The sequence below is a fragment of the Micromys minutus genome, assembly GCF_963924665.1.
Source record: "Micromys minutus genome assembly, chromosome: 5".
In the NCBI taxonomy this organism is placed as follows: Eukaryota; Metazoa; Chordata; class Mammalia; order Rodentia; family Muridae; genus Micromys; species Micromys minutus.
The window spans coordinates 61,405,186-61,417,580 of NC_137974.1; the positions used below are offsets into that span (position 1 = coordinate 61,405,186).

A 12,395-nucleotide genomic window follows, 5' to 3' on the forward strand; every position below is an offset into this window, starting at 1 on the left:
AATGACAAGCAATTGGTTTAGTTGTTTTGTTTAGTTTTGTTAAACATAACAAGATTAATTGTAAAAAAATGCTATTTACTCAGGAAGACACACCTCTAGGGTTGAGGTGGAGAGAGATAATCGGGTAAGCCTTGCACTTATTCCTCAAAGGTATTTCTAGGTCAGGCTTATCCACAAGAATCCCTGCTCATCTTCTGCAGCCACCCACACAGTTCTCAGCCCTGTCTAACCCAGGGAGTGAGCTGTCATTCCCATTCTCTGAACACAGGCTGTTATTTGTTACAGTCAGAAGGCCAGATGAAATCCACCAGTCAGTTTTGTTTAGAGGGATTCCCATCTAAGGCGTGCCATGCAAATCAACAACAGAACAGGGATAACCTGAGCCTCCTACTTGCAGCCACATGGTAATGTTTGTGGTAGGACAGAGAGCCATCACTGCTGACCAGAGAGAGCTACTTAGACAGCACTGAGCACAGAGTCAGTTCTTACAGATGGATCTTGTCTGAAGAGGCATGGTGTTCTGAGGACTTCAAACTGGAGACACTTTGCGTATCATTTTTTTTCACAGAAGCAAGAACATCCGCCGTGCGGAAGACAATGATCGCTGCACTTTGGTTGTACTGCCTGGTACTTCTTTTGCCTACAGAATCCTGTAGGGTATTATGCCAGGTAAAAGAAGGGGGGAGGGGAAGAGTGGATGGTGAGCTGGTGTGGAGAACAGATGGAAAAAAAAAAACAAATCTGTCAGTAACCAGCTGTGTTGCCCAGGAGTTGAAGTCTAAGGAGAAGGTGGTCATGGAGTGGGGCCAGCACAGCCCAAAGAGAGTACAAGGACAGGAGACTGAAAGGCCACTTTGCTCTGAATTTGTTTTATGTTGATTTTCCCCATCAGTTCTGGAATACAAGGAAGCTGAGATGATGCAAGGGTGATAAGTCACACCCCCCATATTCTTGGGTAGTACATCTTTCACTACATGTCTAGGATACTGCTGGATCGGAGAGTCTTGAATGGTAGAGGTAGTGGAGGATGCCACCAGGAGATAGTGGTGACAGTAGACACAATGAGCCATCATCTCATTCAAAATGACAATAGCATTTCCTATTAGAATCCCTGCAGAAGAGCAAGGATGGAGTTTATAGCAAATTACTCCTTTAATTTCTGTTGGGACTGTGAACTCCATGATTATTTGGGTACATTTTTCTTCTTGCCACATGTTGCTTTAATTTTCTTTTTTTAAAAAATTTAAAATAAAATGTTAAGAAACATTGAGAAAGAGATAATTTAAAAGTATTTTGAGACTCTTGAGGAAAGGGTGCTATTATTTGACTATAAGACCTGGAAGGCAGCTTTGAGACTAGCTGGTGGAGCTCTTTTTATGGATAGAGAGGTTGTGGTAAGTATTGTAGGGTGTGGTTCATGCAAGATAAGTAGTTGAAGAGGAGTCTCCTTAGGAGAGAATGATTTTGGAAGCTCTTGTCATGAGTTTTCCAAACAATATAATCATCATTGAATTAGTCCTTTCTTTTCCTTTGTGACTCTCTTCATCCCCACATTGAATAGAAATCTGCTGAGACAAATTATAGATGCTTCGGGAAGACATTTTGTTGTGACTTCCTAATGACTATAACTTGGTACTGTGTTTGGTTTTCTTGTCCTCACTTTTCAACACAATGTGGAACAGACAGGGCAAGGCAAACAGTTATTACTGTTATTGGTGGGGGTCTCCATGCCAGGAACATTCGATCCTTTTCTTTCCACTGTATGAGTTTCTCAAACAGCCAGGCTCTCCTGATGTTTCCTATGCTCTGGGACGCTCAGTAGTCTGAGTGGGTTGCAGGTTATCATCTGCCTTCTTGTGTAGTGTGAGGTTGAGGAATGTTGGTGTTTGAAGCTAAAGTCACCCACCTGGGATGCTACCTAGACATAAGCTAACTGGAGGGACCAGATATGATTTACCGCAGAAAGTTAACTGGGATGAAACCAGTCAGGTCTTTTACCAAAGATCGACTTTGAAGAATTTCTTGTAGGCAGTATGCCATGGTCTTTTGCCCGCATACTTAATCAATCAACTGCGCTTTCACTGCAGTTTGTTTCGTGATGAGGAATCCTCCATCGCGGTTGACTTTGGTATCTTGCAGATCATGGCTACGTCAATATGGGTTTTGGGTGACTTTAGAGGCCTTTACCTCCTGCCATACATCCCCTCCACCTGTTGAACCTGAACATGGTCTAACCTCTAACCTTTGGAAAGAGCCATGCTGAAGCATTTAGGAGAGCAAATTTCTAATCACAAGAATAAGAGGAATTTCCCACAAGGCCTTCTTCAGGTCACCCAGTCTATGTCGAGATCTTCATTCAGACTTGTAAAGTAAGGAGGTCGGACTGGGCTGCATAGTCTTCCAGATCTCCAGAAATATTATTGGAGCCTTTCGGTTTACTGGAAGCATTGTAAGCTTTTGACTGAAATGCTAGGGAGTTGTCCCCATGAATAAAAATGGGAGGCCATCATACATTGGTGATTCCAAGGGTATGCTTATTCGTGAATTCCGCAGCGATTCCTTCTTAGCTACAGAGAGACCCCCAAATGCCCAATTCAGATTCTCCATAGTTTGATTTGGTGGAAAGAATAGGGAACATTCACTCTTGCTTTGTGATGGCATAAACAATATTATTTAATATTGTTAATAAAAATATAAAATGAACCTCATATGTCTGTTACACAGCAATGCCCAGAAATTTTACTTCTTCAATAGTTAGAATATTGGAATACAAGTTGGAGCCACGGACAGTGCTCTTCCCAACCACTAGAGGGCGCTTACTTGGTTCAGAACTAGGAAGCCTCAGTTTTCCTATACACATATTAACATATGCATGCCTGTATTTGTGAGTTTACACACACATACCAACACATTCTTACACAAGTGTAAATATGTACGAGGTCTTGAATTATTTTCTTAGGGGGTAAAAGGAAGATGGCACACAGTCACATTTCTAAGAAACTTTAAGTTTAACTGAAAGGGCACTGGTGGGAAACATGGAAGGAAAAGTCATTGAGCCACTTGTGACAGCTGGGCTTTGGTGGCTGTGTGTACATCACAGCTGACTCAGTTCTGGTCCTTTATCTGTGACTAAAATCAACCGATGGTGTCCATGCAGACATTTGATTTTGCTGTAAATTTTGATTTTTCAGGCCGCCAGCAAAAGCAAGGAGAACATGATGTCCAGGCCACATGGTATGTTGGCAGCGTTACCAACCACACAGAAGTTGGATCATCTGCTGTGACAGCAGGCCGCCTTCAGTCCTCTGGCTCATGGCATGAGGGATGAGACACCCTGATAGATTACATTTTTACTTTGATTATTTATGTGTTGATCCATTGTGTCTTTGGTCCAAGCAATAGTCATATCTTCTCAGCATCCTCCGCTCCTCTGGTCTCAGACTTCTTTGCTATAGAATTCTCACTGAGCTGATTCAAACCAGGGCAGTGGCTAGAATGGGTCTCATTGAGCACTTGTTATAAAGTTCTGGATTGGAAGTTTCTTTGGGAACAGCAGGACAAATGGATTCCAAACTGGGGTTGGCCTGAGAATCTCTAGGACTACGAGGATGTCTTTAGGGGTCTCTGTGGACATGAGAAGGTAACTCAGGATAATATATGGGCTCTTCCTTCCTATTTAATGGAAAGACTTTTACACTTTAGTTGGTTTTAGACATTGAAATTTGGTGTATGGTTCTGTCAGAAACAGCAGGATCCTGTTTCAGAACTATGTTATAGCTACTAATACATCTGTAGTCATCTTCAGTTTTACCATGAAAAAATAACCACGTGTGCAGAACTGATGTGCCTTCACAACAGTGACACCTTACTGAGGGCAGATGCGGCCATGACTGACCTCAGACCTTTCTATTTGACACGAGTGTCTTTTATCTTTCCAGATATTTGTGATGGTGTCTGTAAGAACAATGCCACCCCCTGCTTTCAGTCTTGTCCTCCAAACAGTGAGGGCAACATGAAATTTGCCTGTAAGGCCAAGAAATGGCACAAAGTCACTGAGACCTGCCACACTCTTAATACCCACAGCATCTTCGAGGTAATGTCCTTTCTCCTGTATGGTGGAGCCTCCTGGGAGCTCTCAGAGTCACGTGAAGCTTCAGAAGGGGAGAAGACAGGTTTCCACAGCAGCAACAGGACATTTGTCCACGAGTACATACACATATGCCTATTTCCTTTCCTTTCACTTTGGGCATCTGAAACTGGAGTGCATCTTTTTCCGCTACACAGCATGTCATTTGGTCAGAACAAAAAGAGGCATCTAGAGTTGCCACAGTCAACTTCTCTATGTTTGCCTCCAGCCTTTAAAATAATCCAAAGCTTTGGTACGCACAGGGTATTTCACTAAGTAGTACTCCCCACCCCCACCCCCACTGGTCAGACCAATGAGATTTGGGCTGCACCAAAGATTTCACTACATGAGAATCTGCAGTTCTCTCAGGATCCTCATAAGATGTGGATGCCTGCAAAGGCACCAGGTTTCCAGGAGCTGGAGTTGGAGGTAGCTGTGAACTAGCTCATGTTGGGAAATGAACTGAATCCTGTGCAAGAACAGCACTCATTCTTAACTATGGGACCATTACTCCAGATCCTGCTATTTAAACACAGCACAACACCAATCAACCAATCAACCAACCAACTAACCCGACCAACCCAACCAAACAACAACAACAAAAACAAACAAACAACCCCCCCATGGTGTCTCTTGGTCCACCTCTTAGGAATGTAAAAGTAAGTTAAGTGGCAATAGTAATCATATGAATATACAAGACATACATGAAATGTATATACATAGGGAGTGTTTGAAGCAACATGTTAAAGAAAACAGGTGCACTTTCAGAAGACCGGGTTAGGAAGCCATTTCCATTTGGAAATTTAGAATTGTATTTTGCTTTCTACATCATAGTGTTGGTCAAGTTATTCTACACTAGAAACAACTTTGAAACTGCAAACTGGAGTCACATTGTGTACCATTCAATTGAATGACAGGGCTCTTCTAAATATTAGCAAAAGTCCCTTCACATTTAACACAAATAAATAATGTCTTCTCCTTGCTCCCATTTTCAGGAGGATAACGAATTATACTCAGTGCAATCATCTGAAGCAACTATCCGTACACACATGTTTCATAACCAAGTTAAGACCATAACAGAAACATTGATGGAAAAGTGTCCGAAGGATTTGTCTTGTGTGATCAAAGGCATTGAGAAATCTCCTCGGATACCAGGGAACATTGCTGTAGTTGTACAGCTCTTACACAACATCTCAACAACTCTGACCAAAGAGGTCGATGAGGAAAAGATGCAGGTGAGTGGCCTTGCTGGCCTGAAAGTGGATTATCTCTTCAGAGGAAGGAACTTAGGTTAGTTGGAATACCTTCCGAACATCTCAGGGATTGGAAACCACTTTTCCCACCTCAGTATTTCTAATGTTCCTTATAGCCAGCACTCAAGGAATCATATGGAAGGAAGAATAAAATTAACACACTAGGTCAAGACACATTGATAAAGGTTACTTATACCACCTGGTTAATTAATACCACTTGGTTCTGTGGTAGGCTTTATTAATTTTTATTTTTCCCAGGGTCTGGGTTTGTGATGAGTTGAGTCTGTGAGGAGCTTAGTCCCTGAGATGTTGAATCTTTGAAGGGTTGACTCTATAAGGGGGAAGATTCTGTGAGGGCCCAATGCTGTGAGGGGCTGAGCTGCTGGCTGCTTGAGTCTTTAAAGTCAAGGTCTACAAGGGGTTAAGTCTGTTCTGTGAGGTTTGGAGTTGGTTAGCAGTCAGAACTGGCTTTCCTAATGCTTATGTAAGCTATTGAAAATGTTGAAGAAATATTGGTGGTCTTGCAAAAAGAGGACTTATATTCCTTGTCAATTAGAACAGGTTGTTAAAATGGGAAGTAGTTGAATACAAAACAAATGGCTGAACTTTTGGACTAAGTGTGAAATGAAACTGGATTTATTTCTTCATTTTGACGCTTAATGTAGTGAAGGGGGGTTCTGCCTCTGAGGCCACATCCTGGTTTTTAGTGTATTTCTATAGGGTCCTCTGACACGTCTGGCAATAACATGTCAGCTACATAATGGGCACTCTGACAATTCAATCCGGTGCATTTAAAAGCTGCATACCTTCAGCTCTCACAGGAAGACATTGAACAAATAGGAAGAAAGCAAGGCAGGAAATTGCTTTACAGACAGACGCTTTAAATGGTATCCAACGGTGTGTGTGTGCCCTCATATGTGCACAGGTATTCGTGTGGAGGTCAGAGGTCAAGGCTAAATGTCATTTTTAGTTTCTTTCCATCTTCCTTCCTTCCTTCCTTCCTTCCTTCCTTCCTTCCTTCCTTCCTTTCTTTTAAAGACTGAATTTCTTGCTCATCTCGCAGATCATTGATTTGGATATATTGACTGGCCAAATGAGCTTCTGGGGTTCACCTGTTTGCCTTCCTGCTTCTGGGATTATGTTCTTCCTCTTTTGCATAGATCCTGGAGATCTGAATTTAGGTCAGCAAGCTTGTATGGCCCATTAGTGGTTGAGCTGTTCCTGAGGCCCTGTCCAACCTTCTGACATTGTGATATGGTACTGTCATCCACAAATGTGTTGGACTGCATTTTTAAGCTATTATGGGATGCATGAAGCCTGTGAGCCACAATTTGGATATATCTGCAAGTAAACTTAAGTTTTATTGTACAAACAAGTACAATAAATAAATAAACCCAGGGGTTCAATTAAGATACTGACTGTGACCCACTGAGTTTGTGGTGGGGTGTGAAAGTTTCCATTTCTAAGAGGGTCTGTGAGAGTGTTTATGCTGCTGGTTAGAGGACCACACTTGGTAAAAGCAAGTCTTACATGCAGTGGGCATTTCTAAAAGTGACTCATGACTAATGCTAGTTCTTCTTTGGCAGAGTTACAGCACCATGGCCAACCACATTCTTAACAGTAAAAGCATATCAAATTGGACCTTCATCCAAGACAGAAACAGCAGCTGTGTCTTGCTTCAATCAATCAATTCATTTGCAAGCAAGCTATTTATGAAGGAACATGTCATCAACATTTCACATGTCTTCATTCATACCATGGGTACCATCTTGCCCAGAAACAGCCTTGGGAAGAATTTCACATTCTCAATGCGAATTAACGATACAAGTGACAAGGTCACGGGGGCGGTACTGCTCACCACTGAAGAGGTTCGGAAGGTGCCTTCTGAATTCCAGGTCATCAGCATTGCTTTCCCGACTCTTGGGGCCATCCTGGAGGCTAGTTTTTTAGAAAATATGACCGTGAATGGTCTCGTCCTGTCCGTCATTTTGCCTAAGGAGCTTCAAAACATCTCACTGATGTTTGAAAAAATCAGAAAATCCGGAGGAAGGAAGTCCCAGTGTGTGGGCTGGCACTCTCTGGAGAGCAGATGGGACCGGAGTGCTTGTAAAATGATTCAAGAAAGCTCCCGGCAAGCTTTTTGCCGTTGTCGACCCAACAAGTTATTTACGTCTTTCTCCATTCTAATGTCACGCAACACCTTGGAGAGCCCGGTTCTTACCTATATCACATACATAGGCCTGGGCGTTTCCATCTGCAGCTTGATCATCTGCCTGGCCATTGAGGCCTTAGTCTGGGGTCACGTGACGAAGACAGAGATCTCGTATTTACGTCACCTGTGCATCGCTAACATTGCGGCCACCTTGCTGATGGCTGATGTGTGGTTCATAGTGGCTTCTTTCCTCAGTGGCCCAATCTTACACCACAATGGATGTGTGACTGCAACGTTTTTCGTTCACTTCTTTTACCTGTCCGTGTTTTTCTGGATGCTTGCCAAGGCTCTCCTTATCCTCTATGGAATTCTCATTGTGTTCCACACACTGCCCAAGTCATGCCTGGTGGCCTCTCTGTTTTCAGTGGGCTATGGGTGCCCTTTGGTCATTGCCGTTATCACACTTGCTGTTACAGAGCCTGGAAAAGGCTACCTCCGGCCTGAGGCCTGCTGGCTTAACTGGGACATGACCAAGGCTCTCCTGGCCTTTGTAGTCCCAGCTCTGGCCATTGTGGTCGTCAACCTTATTACAGTCACTCTGGTTATCATCAAGACCCAGAGAGCCGCCATCGGTAGTTCCATGTTCCAGGAAGTAAGAGCCATCGTGAGGATCTGTAAGAACATTGCCATCCTCACACCACTGCTGGGGCTGACCTGGGGATTTGGAATAGCCACAGTCATTAATGGTCGATCCCTGGCCTTCCACATTATCTTCTCCTTACTCAACGCACTACAGGTAAGTCCAGATGCCTTGATAGAGTCTGAATCCAGAAGGTGCTGTGGTAGGATCCCATGTATCATGCTTTGGGAAGTCAGTGAAATTGACTTAAATATTTGTTTCAGAATGGCCTGGACTTGAATTCTGACTCTCTTATCCACTAAGAATATGTAGCATGATCTTTGTATGTTTACGTTTTTATAAGCACGTTTTCTCATGTAGAAAGAGAGTATAATGCTGCCATTTTCTAGAGATGCTTGGAACGAAAAAGTTCAAATACTAAAGATTAGGCAGTAAGACCATAAACTCCTGTTAATAGGTTGAGGATTTTTTTTTTTTTTTTTTTGAGATATGTTTTATGCATCCGAGGCTGGCTTTGAACACATTGTGACCTTAAACATCTATCTCCCCATCTCCATCTTCCAGGTACAGGGATTGCAGGTGTGCACAGCCACATACTATTTATGAGGTCCTGGACATCCAACCCAGGGCTTCAGGCATGGTTGGCAAATACTCTGCCAGCAGAGCTGTATCCCCAGCTCTGAGCTGTTACTATTTAGAAAATAGCTGGTCACTTCATCTGAAATTTTGGCTTAGAGCTGGAGTGTTAGGTTTTTTACATTTGTTGTATTTTCTGCTACTTAGAGTTTTTAGACAGTGGTGGATGCTGCCTTATTTGAACAAGGCAAGCTATCTAAAGAGGCTTCGATGGTCATTTCTTTCCACTCTTCTCATTTTTGCTGGGTTAAGAAATGTTCACAGTTTCATGTGTATCATTTCCAGATTTCACACACTAATACAAATATGTACTTAACATGAGAATTAAAGACATATGTAGATTTTTATGTACCTTTCAGTCACGTGTGCCTCCAAACTGCCATTTTAGATGACGTTGGAGGTCAAGTCAGGGCCACTAGGGTTTGCTGGTTCATGCTTTACCCACTGAACTACACTATAGCCATTACACCACTTTCCTTCTCACAGATAATCATATTTTATGTATATTTAATGTCTCGGATAGTACTGCTGGTGTAACATTTTCCTTCTTGATAGAAATTAACTATATTAAGTATAAAGATTGCCATTAACTAAATGGAAAGCTTTTAGCTTCCCAAAGAGCCATACTTTTTTTTTTTTTTTTTAGAGCATGTAGAGTAGCCAGTAAAAGTATTTTCAAATATATTTTACCCAATTTGTAACAGAGACTTAATTTTTTTTATTGTATATTTTCTGCATTTACATTTCAGAGTTATTCCCTTCCTCCAATGCCATCCTCCCTTTCCCATTGCCTCCATAAAGGTGTTCCCTCTCCCAGCTATCCTCTCCCACTTCAGCACCTTGGCATTCCCCCACTCTGGGAAAATCAGCCTTCTCTGGACTAAAGGCCTCTCTTCTCACTGATGCCAGACAATGCTATCCTCTGCTGCGTATGCACCTGGGGCCATGGATCTTTCCATGTGAACTCATTGGTTGGTGTCTTAGTCCCTGGGAGCTGTGGTGGGTTGGGTTAGTTGATCATTTTGTTCTTCCCATGGGGTTGCAGACCCTTTCAACTCCTTCAGTCCTTTCTCTAGCTCCTTCATTGGGGTCCTTGTTTTCAGCTGGATGGTTAGCTGCAAGCATCCTCCTCTGTATCAGTATGGCTCTGGCAGAGCTTCTGAGGAGGCATCCATATCAGGTTCTTGCCAGTGAGCACTATTTGGCATCAGCAGTAGTGCTTGGGTTTAGTGGCTACATATGGGGTGGATCCCCAGGTGAGGCAGCCTTTGGATGGTTTTTTTCTCCAATCCCTGCTCCTCTATTTGTCACTTTATTTCCTCCCATGAGTGTTTTGTTCTCCCTTCTAAGAAGAGCTGAGGCATCCACCTTCTGGCATTCCTTTTCTTTGAGCTTCATAAGTTCTGTAAATTGTTTCTTGGGTATTCAGAGCTTTTTGAGCTAGTAACTGCTTATAAGTGAGTACATACCATGGGTGTTTTTTTGTGTGACTCAGTTACCACCTTCAGGGCGATAGCTTCAAGTTCCATCTATTTGCATAAGAATTTCATGAAGTCATTGTTTTTAATAGCTGAGTAGTACTCCATTGTTCAAATGTACCACCATTTCTGTATCCATTCCATTGTTGAAGGACATCTGGGTTCTTTCCAGCTTCTGACTATTATAAATAAGGCTGCTATAAACATGGTGGATCATGTGTTCTTGGTAGATGTTGGACCTTTTTTTGGGTATATGCCCAGGAGTGGTATAGTTGGGTCTTCAGATAGTACTATGTCCAATTTTCTGAGGAACTGCCAGACTGATTTCCAGAGTGGTTGTACCAGATTACAACTCCACCAACAGTGGAAAAGTGTTCCTCTTTCTCCACATCCTCACCAGCATCTGCTGTCACCTGAGTTTTTGATCTCAGCCATTCTGACTTGTATGAGGTGGAATCTCAGGGTTGTTTTGATTTGCATTTCCCTACTGACTAGGGATCTTGAACATTTCTTCAGGTGCTTTTCAGCCATTTGATATTCCCCAGTTGAGAATTCTTTGTTTAGCTCTGTACCTCATTTTTAATAGGACTATTTAATTCTCTATAATTTAACTTCTTGAGTTCTTTGTATATATTAGATACTAGCCCTCTATTAGATGTAGGATTGGTAAAAATCTTTTCCCAATCTGTTGGTTTTCATTTTGTCCTTTTAACAGTGTCCTTTGCCTTACAGAAAAATCGACTTCATGGGGTCCTATTAGTTGATTTTTGTTCTTAGAGCATACACCACTGATGTTCTGTTCAGGAAAATTTTCCCTGTGCCTATGTGTTCTAAGCTCTTCCCCACTTTCTCTTCTATTAGTGTTAGTGTACCTGGCTTTATGTGGAGGTCTTTGATTCACTTGGACTTGAGCTTTGTATAAGGAGATAAGAAAGGATTGATTTGTACTCTTCTGGATGCTGACTGGCAGTTGAACCAGCACCATTTTTGAAAATGCTGTTTTTTTTTTTTCCATTGAATGTTTTTAGTACCTTTGTCAAAAATCAAGTGACCATAAGTGTGTGGGTTCATTTCTCAGTCTGTGATTTTATTCCATTGATCTACCAGCCAGTCTCTGCAATAATACCATGCGGTTCTTATCACAACTGATCTGTAATACAGCTTGAGGTCAGGGATGGTGATTCTCTCAAAAGTATTTTGATTGTTGAGAATAGTTTTTGTCATCCAGGGTTTTTTATTATTCCAAATGAATTTGCAAATTTCTCTTTCTAACTCTATGAAGAATTGAGTTATAATTTTGATGGGTTGTTAGGAAAGTTTTCTTCTATAATTTGAAGATATTTTCTGGGCTTTTTATTTGGGTGTCTTTGCTTTCTTCTACACCTATTATCCTTATGTTTGGTTTTCTCATTGTGTTCTGGATTTCCTGGATGTTTTGGGTTAGAAGCTTTTTGATTTTTGCATTTTCTCTGACTGTTGTGTCAATGCTTTCTATGGTATCTTCTACCCCTGAGATTCTCTCTTTCATCTCTTGTATTCTGTTGGTGATGCTTGCATCTATGACTCCTGTTTTCTTTACTAGGTTTTCCAACTTCAGGATTGTCTCCTTTTATGATTTCTTCATTGTTTCTATTTTCAATTCTTTCACCTGTTTGGCTGTCTTCTCCTGTAGCTCTTTAAGTGATTTTTGTACTTCTTTAAAGGGTTCAATTTGTTTGGGTGTGTTCTTCTGGCTTTCCTGTACTTCAAGTGTGTTATTTATGTGCTTTTCTAGAATCTCCTTCATCATCATCATGAAGCATGATTTTTAAGTCTATATTTTATTTTTCTTGTGAGTTGGGATTTCCACTATTTGGTGTGGTGGGAGAACTGGGTTTTGATATTGCCAGGTTGTCTTGGTTTCTGTTTCTTAGATTCTTGTGCTTGCCTTTTGCCATCTTGTTATCGATGATGCTAGGTGATCTTGTCTCTGACTGAAGCTTGTTTCTTCTGTGGGTCTGTAGGCCTGTGGTCTCTGGAAGGAAATTGCTCCTGGCTGTTCAGCTCTCAGGATAGGCTGTAGGTTCTGATGGCACCGCCCAGTACTGATACAACTGGGCTGGCTCTGTCC

The 12,395-nt window shown here is 41.9% G+C and overlaps 1 protein-coding gene across 1 annotated transcript; it reads left to right on the forward strand.

The window, feature by feature from the left end:
* Positions 1–597: 597 nt before the first annotated feature.
* On the forward strand, positions 598–11,045 carry ADGRF4 (adhesion G protein-coupled receptor F4; the record flags this gene model as incomplete). The annotated part of the gene is made up of 6 exons (XM_080917456.1): positions 598–669; positions 3,192–3,234; positions 3,939–4,093; positions 5,122–5,361; positions 6,966–8,365; positions 11,018–11,045. 6 exons carry the CDS (start codon positions 598–600, stop codon positions 11,043–11,045), a joined length of 1,938 nt encoding a protein of 645 aa, XP_080773582.1.
* Positions 11,046–12,395: the final 1,350 nt, after the last annotated feature.